Source organism: Phaseolus vulgaris, chromosome 11 (assembly GCF_000499845.2).
Source record: "Phaseolus vulgaris cultivar G19833 chromosome 11, P. vulgaris v2.0, whole genome shotgun sequence".
In the NCBI taxonomy this organism is placed as follows: Eukaryota; Viridiplantae; Streptophyta; class Magnoliopsida; order Fabales; family Fabaceae; genus Phaseolus; species Phaseolus vulgaris.
The window spans coordinates 28,324,148-28,332,259 of NC_023749.2; the positions used below are offsets into that span (position 1 = coordinate 28,324,148).

General features: G+C 47.4%; 1 protein-coding gene across 1 annotated transcript; it reads right to left on the minus strand.

Annotated features, from left to right (window-relative positions):
• Positions 1-7,383: 7,383 nt before the first annotated feature.
• Positions 7,384-7,761, minus strand: LOC137838565 (uncharacterized). Its single transcript, XM_068647813.1, has one exon. The coding sequence runs from the start codon at positions 7,759-7,761 to the stop codon at positions 7,384-7,386; it is 378 nt and encodes a 125-aa protein (XP_068503914.1).
• Positions 7,762-8,112: the final 351 nt, after the last annotated feature.

Genomic DNA, 8,112 nt, shown 5'->3' on the forward strand with positions numbered 1-8,112 from the left:
TGTTATCATTCCCGTTTCAGAGGATGTCCAATCAGTCATTAAGAGCGCTCCTATGGTTCAGAGAGTGTCACGTCAATAATTCGAGAATTGTTGAGTCAGCAGGGAGCGACACGTCATCAGGGTGGCACGTGGACAGCGTGGGCGAGGCCTTAGTCTTTACGCTGAAGACAAGTCTTCGGCTTAAGACTGGGGGGCTTGTGTACCGTCCCGTACCCGGGCGTTGACTAAGTCAAGGTCAAAGTCAACACCAGGGGTCAAAGTCAACACAAGGCGTTGCCTAGGTGAAGAGACGCCAAGTGCCAGCGTCGTCAAGAAGAGGCGTCGCTAAGGCAAAGCGTCGCCTAGGTGAAGGCGTCGCCCAACCAGGGCGTCGCCAGATCAAACATTACTAAAGCAAGGCAATCACAGTGTGGTTCCCCGATACCCATGGGTAGGAAAGACCATGGAGGGAGCGACGCCGTGGGAAGGCCTCAGGTCCCGATAACCCGGGGCAGTGATAAAGGGAAGGAAAAGGTGGCTTCAAGGCCATAGTGATAGCGCCAGCGTAGGGCAGCCTGACTCATGAAGTACCCCTGCCGCCCCAGAGACGCCTTTGGGACAGATACGACTCAAGAGGAAGGTCACGCTCAGGGTAGCCGGGTGCAGGGTACGAGAGGAAGGCAGATACGCTCTCAAAGTAAGTGACTAGATGATTGGGGGCATGAGTTGGCACCCAAAAAGTCACCCCTAGCGCAGGAGCACTCCCAAGCAGGAGGACTCACACGTAGAAACGTCCCCAGATGGGCAGAAACGCCCCCAGATGGGGTCACGGCGTCGTGAGGCCCTCCACGTGTAGGACAGCCATGTCAGAATAGAAACACCCTTTAGTCAGGTGCCAGGTAATTAAAGTCATTCAATACAGTTTCCGTTTCGAGCGTTCAGGTACTATAATGGCTCCCAAGCGTTTCAACGTCTTAAATGCGCTACGTTTTCTAATTAGATACGCTGATTGAGTGCGTTACATTTGTAATTAAAGGCGCTTTAAGGCGCTTTAAATGCTTGGGTAGTTTAAATAGCGTTGAGAATGTTGGAAAAAGGGTTGGAACCCTTGGCAAATTTACCAGAACTCTCTAGTTGCTTGCTCGTATCTTGAGGTTACGTACAAGGGACTGGGGAAAGATCTTTGCCTGAGGGAGAAAACATACACATAACACACAATTCTTTTTACCACCATCAGAGTGCCATACGCGGTGCTCAGAGACGGAGGTGCACAGTTTTGGTGTTTCTTGCTGGCTGACTTGAGTGTCGGAGTGCAAACGGCCGCTAGGGCGCCCCTTTGTCCTCTTTTTGCAGGAATCCACAGGTGACCAGTGGGAAGGAGTCCCTAGCTGACGGTTGAGGTCGCGCACGAAGACGTCCCAGTCAACCGGACGGAACAGAAACAAACTGCATATATTATTCATATCTCAAATAATAGTTCAATACTCTATTTATATAGTACTAAATATCATAAAATCCCAATAAAATCCTAACTAATTAAATAAATGATAAAATCCTAACTAATTAAATCTTAACAACCCAATAATAATATTAATCAAATCCCAAAACTTTAGAATATAACAGTTTTTGGGAGATGGAAGAGTCAAGTGTGCAGTCGTGATGGAAATCCAAATCTGGAACAAGAACTTTCATCTAGGGAACAACTGATCATCCAGGTTAAGCATTAATTCTAATGTGATCTCTGATGGTGATATTGTTTACTGTAACAATAGATTTTGGGATTTGAAAATGTAGCTAAAGCAATCAAATTTTTAGAGTTGGGTAAACAAATAGGGATTTTGTTTTGTGGGGATGAGGAGGCGGTTGTCAAAGAATTAGAACATATAGAAGAGAGGGATATCAAGGTGATGAAGAGGTATGAGGAGGGTAACAAAAAGGGGTTTTTATGATAATTGTAAATCTGAATTATTAGAGGTCTTGGGGGGGGGGCACTAAAGCTAGATATCTTAAACATATTATTACTAAAGAGGGAGCGAAATTTATGTGCTTACAAGAAACAAAAACTTCTATATGTCGAATATCATATGCTTTTCTTTGTGGAGGGGACTGTAATGTTGGATGGGTACAAAATGAAGGTTTGAATGGTGTTGAGAGTATGCTAACTATGTGGCATAAAGAAGCGTTATGTTGTATCAATCATGTGATAGGAAAAGGGTTTATTGTAGTTTTCGAGCAGCACCTCAAATCTAAAACGAAATATGTGGTGATCAGTGTGTATGCAGCGTGCAATTTGAATGAGAAGGTTGCTTTATGGGAGGAATTGACGAACATCAAATGAGCACATCAGAATATGGTTTGGTGTATTTGTGGTGATTTTAATGTTGTTAAAAGTGTAAATGAAAGGAAAGGTGCTAGAGAAAGCGTCAACCAAACGAATGAGATTAGTGTTTTAACAACTTCATTGAAAGGAATGTTCTGTTGGATTTACCAATTGTTGGCAATTGGTATTAATCAAATGGTTCAGCAAAGAGCAAATTAGATAGAGTGCTAGTTTCTGACAACTGGTTCAAAAAATGGCCAATGTGCAAACAATATGTGCAACCAAGAGAGGTGTCAGATCACTGTGCTATTGTGGTTAAATCTTTGGTTAAAGACTAGGTTCCAAGGCCCTTCAGGACCATTGATGCATGGCTTTTAGAGGCTGGGTTCAGGGAGTTGGTGGAAAATAAATGGAACTCCTACTATGTGCAAGGAAATGGTATGACCAATATCAAAGACAAGTTGAAATATCTGAAGGTTGATCTCAAAGTCTGGAATCGTGATGTATTTGGGCATTTGGAGACTAACAAGAAGAGGATTATGAAGGAAATTGAGGAATTAGACATTCGGGATGATTATAGCAACCTCGAGAGAAATGCTAGGTTAATTTCCATAAAGTAGCATAAGACCTATAGGTATAGGCAATGCCGATTTGGAAAACATCTCTAGAATCCTGAACTACAATCGTATGAATATCCCCTTCAAGTACCCAGGGATGACTGTGGGTGGTAACCCAAAGAAAACACACTTTTGGGACATAATACATAATGGAATTAGAAAAAGTCTCACCAAGTGGAAGGGTACTGTTCCCGCCGGTTGACCTAAGGTGTCTTGTGCGTCTACGATAGTTGTGCGTCCAAGAATCCCTCCTCTTCAACAACGCTTTCCTCCTTGTGGATCACCTGAAAACAAAGAGACAACGGGCGCCCTCGCGGCCATTTGCACTCCGACGCTCAAGTCAAACACCGGGCAAAGAAACACCAAAAACTCCAAATTCTGAGAGTTGTGTGTATTCTCTCTGTGTGTGTTACTGGCCCTAGGAATACATACCTCACTAAGCTTGTTATTACCCCTTTATATACTTGAGAGTCTTCCTTATTTCTGTTTAATTGTAACTATGTCCACTGTAGGTGTCCCTTAGCACCGTTGTCACCTTCCCCTAAGGTAACTTAGCACTTAAGACGTTCTTACTAGAGTGCAACATTTGACGAAATGATCGCTTGGGTACCAACTCATGCGCCCAATCTCTGGGATCATCAGTCCTGGGAGTCCCATAGCTGTCCACGTGCCATGCATGCAGATCACCCCTGGGAATGTGACCCTCTCGAGTCGTCTCTTTCTTAGTGGCTCTTTAACTGTGTTACACCCTGACCGCGTCACTCACATCCCATGCACTGATCCCCCGTGGTCTAGGCTTCTCCCTTACTGATAACTGGAATGTGGCTTGGAAACCACCTCTTTCGGCTTATCTTTACTGTTCGGGTCATCGAGGTCCGAGGCCTCCTCGCCCTTCTCCCTGATGCTGAGCACACCTCGGCCACCTTGCCTCGCGTGCTTCGCGGGACCCTGGCCCATGCTCCTTGTGGGACCTATCCTTCGGTGCCCCACCATAACTGTGGTCAACGCCGAAGTTCGAGGACTGGTCGGTACACAAGCCCCCAGTCTCGAGCTACAAATCTGTTCAGCGAAGAGACTAAAGTCCTCGCCCTGCCAACCTACTTGGCTTCATGCGACAGGACGTGTACAGGACGCCTGAAGTGATGCTTTCCTGTTCCTGTCTTAATCTATGCACACGTGTCTCTGATCGAACAGCTGTGACTTAACGTCACTTGCGTTTCCACATTTACATTTAAACGTTTCAAAAACGCGTGCTTCATGCACTGTTTCATCACTCAAAACTTCTCTTGCACTCTTCATCTTCTTCTTCGAGCCCTCTTGTTTCCTCTGTCGCAAAAATCACTACTTTCACTCATCAACAATCAAAGGTATGATTTTTCTCCATTGATTGCTCTTTATCTCTGATTTTGTGCATTGATAACTTTCTGGGATTGTTTAAACTTCCGCATTTTAAGTTTTCTTCTGCATCTTCTTCGTTCCTCTGCTTTTTGGGTTTTCCTGCGAGGGTAGGGTTTTTCTGGGTTTCTTTAGTTTCACACCATAGCCCCCCCTTGCTGAACCTTTGCTTTCTTCTTTTCCTTGCTTTTCCTAGCTTCCTTCATCATGGCACGAACGAAAGTCACCGCCAACCCTCCTCCACCTAGTGTGAACTACAAGTTCTTATACCCTTGGGCCTCCGACGAGCTTTTTTGCTGAAATTTCTACCCTCACCTCTATTACAGACTGGAGGGTGCATCTAGATAGCGAATTTGAGTTCATGGGTAGGGTGTTCGGGAGAGAGTGCGACGCCTACATCTCGGTTCGTCCCTGCGTAGAGGGTGAACCCGTGTGCGTGGACAGTCGCGCCAATGAAGGTGAACCCTTCTTCTTCTTTTACTACACTGTCTTCAAGCGCATTAGGAAGCACCTTCCCTTCAGCAGCTTCGAAAGGGAGTTGCTAACAGAAATAAACGTTGCCCCTGCCCAGCTGCATCCCAACAACTGGGCCTTCATAAGGGCCTTCTCCATACTCTGCAATCATTTTGGCCACGCCCCCTCCGTCGACATCTTCCTTCATTTCTTCAAAGCCAAAAAACTCGGAAGAACTTATGGGTGAGCTTCAGCGGTGTGGCGGGAAGAGTCTTCCTTACCCTGTTTCAATCGACATACAAAGGCTTCAAGGGGAAGTTCTTCAGGGTGTGCAGCTCTGAGCATGACCGCACCTCGCTGGACGGATTCCTTTTGTACTGGGTGGGGGAGTTAAAACTCAAGAAAGCCAAAACCCTTGATGAGCTTTCTTTTGCCGATCGCGGGGTATGCCAAGTGTTAGCCAGCCTGGGGGTGGTTTTCAACACCGCCGAGCTTATAAAGTGTGAATATGATCCATCCAGACTCGCTAGCTACATTGGTATAGAGCCCTGCCTCTAACCTTTTCTTCTTCCTATACTGCTTTGCTTATCTGTTACCTCATACTTACGTATGTGTTGATTTTTTGTCCTTCCTTCATTCGCTAAGTTCTTATCTCTCCTTATTCTGATGCAGGAATGGAGTTAAACGCAGAGAAACATGAAAGATTATTTGAGGTTTTAGCCCTTCGTGATGACACAGCTGCTGGTGCGGGCGCCTCAACACCCGCTGCTCCACCTACCACCCAAATCGTTTCTGCCCCTGCTCCCTCAGCCTCTCTCGATGTCGTGCCTTTGGCTGCCGTTGGGGCCTCCTCTACCCCAGCCCCCCTTGATGTCGTGCCCTTAGTTGCCGTTGGGGCCTCCTCTGCTCTAGCCCTCCTTAAGCGGGTGGTGGAGATCGTGTCTGATGATGAGGTGGATACTACGGACGACCTTGTTTTTAAGAAACGCAGGGTGGCGGTAGCAACTGTTTCAAACTCTTCCTCTGCCAGGCGCCTTGCCTTGCTCATAGATCACCCTCCCAGTGCCTCATCCCCCCAAAGCCTCTTCACGCTCGAGGGTGGGGGTGAGAGCGTTCCTGAGCTTGTCCCTAAGTTTCCCCTGGTCCTTCAACAAATCCTCAAGAGCTACCAAAAAGGGGCCATGGGAAGCTCCAACAACAAGGCTGTGCGGGAGAACTTGGCCCTTAGCGTTGGCGAGTTCCTTGCCCAAGCTGACGCCTTCTCCCACGAGGCAGAGTCGAAGGCAAAAGAGCAACTAGCTTTGGCTAAAGAACTGGCTCTGGTGAAGGAATAACTTGCGCAACAGGCTCAGGTTTTCTTCAACCGTGAGACTGCACTGAACCAGGAGCTAAGTGCCCTCCGACAGGCTGAGCTAAAAGCTAACAAGAAACTCCACGACAAAGGCCAAAAGTACACCACCCTGCTGGGCAAAGTTGTGACACTACGTACCCAGGTGGAGGCTGAGCTCACCGTAAAAATTGAAGCCCTTGAGAAGGCCAAGGCAGAACTGGACCTTCAAGCTGAAGCCTTCGAGAAGATCAAGACAGAGCTCATTGATGATGCAGCTGACGCGTACGCAGCGGGATTTGAGGACGCCCTAGCTCAGGTTTCTTGCAAGCATCCTGAGATGGATGTCTCCCCCTTTGCGACGTCGAACCACGTCGTGGATGGGCAGATCGTGTCCAGACGCCCTTAAGGAGCTTGTAACTTTGACATTAAGACTATGTCTTCCAAAACCTTTGTAATTTAATACAATTTGCTCTTCCTTACATGCCTTGTTGTGTTGCTTGCTAGCCATTCTGCTTTTAACTGTTAACTTGCTAACAACGCTTTGATGCTAACAACCTTGACATACGATGGCCTTAAAAAACCTTAAACCCTAAACCCTAAACTTCACTACTAATCCTCACCCCTGCCTTTGTGGTCGAGGGAGATATGCTAACTGGCCTCGTCTTTGCCCCTAAGACAATAGAGGACTTAACTGGGAATCCTTTCGCTTAGCCTTGGCGTCGACACTTGAGAGGAGGCATCCTACGCGGGAACTGCCACTCTCTTTAAGGTTTCTAGCCTCAAGGCGTTCATCCAGCCTCATCTTTGCTCACGGGCAAAGGAGGACCTCGCTTGGTTGAACCTTGTTGTTCGCACTTGGCGCCCACACTCGAGGGGGAGGCGTCCTAAAGGAAGCTGCCATTCCCTCTCAAGGTGTCTAAATACCAAGGTGACAGGTTTGCCCCTGACTGAACCTTGTTGTTCGTACTTGGCGCCCACGCTCGAGGGGGAGGCGTTCTAAAGGAAGTTGTCACTCCCTCTCAAGGTGTCTAAACACCACGACGACAGGTTCGTTCCTGACTGAACCTTGTTGTTCGCGCTTGGCGCCCACGCTCGAGGGGGAAGCGTCCTAAAGGAAGTTGTCACTCCCTCTCGAGGTGTCTAAACACCAAGGCAATAGGTTTGTCCCTGCATTGTACAAAAATTCGAGAATATGTATACTTTAATCGTAACTTTATTGGGTGATCTCATTAAAAAACCCTTAAAAAGGGAAAAAGAGCGTCCCTTTAAACTTTGTACAATGCTAGAGTTCAACTGAAATAAAACTTGAGATTGGCCGCATTCCATGTACGAGGAATTACGCCTCCTTCTAGAGTCTCAAGCTTGTACGCCCCGTTGCCGAGGACCTCCGTCACCCTAAAAGGACCAGTCCACTTGGGGGACAGCTTGTTCTCCAACTGATATGGGTGAGCCTTTCGCATTACCAGGTCGACGATCTGGAATTGCCTAGGCCTTAACTTGGAACTGTGCTTGTTCTCCACCCTTCTCTTCAATGCTTCAGCTTTAATCCTCGCCTCCTCCTTGACCTCATCTAGCAGATCCAGGTTCACCTTTCTCTCCTCGTTAGACTCCTCAGCCACGAAACTTTGAAAACGTGGCGAGCTCTTCTGAATCTCTACCAGAATCATTGCGTCTGACCTGTACACCAAGCTGAAGGGTGTCTCTCTGGTGGTGGACTGAGGTGTGGTGTGGTTTCAGTGAGATGAGCCTCTGGATCCTCCATCCTAGTGAACGTGGCTTTCGGTCCCACGAACGTTGCTGGTATCACAACATCAATAATCGCCTACGAGAAAGGCATGAGGAATTCTCTAGGATGCGTAGCACCCTCTTGCTCCTCCACCTCTCGATCCCCTGCCTGATTCCGCAACTCACATTGTAACTCCTCATTGGTTCGGTGTAACTCTTCGTTCCTTGCTTGCGATGCAGCCAGATCAATCAGGATGCATTCTTGCTCAGTTCTTGCTGCTGCCATTGCTTAT

Bases quoted from the DNA above. Each gene is read 5' to 3' on its own strand.
- LOC137838565 (XM_068647813.1), bottom strand. From the start codon at position 7,761: ATGATTCTGGTAGAGATTCAGAAGAGCTCGCCACGTTTTCAAAGTTTC.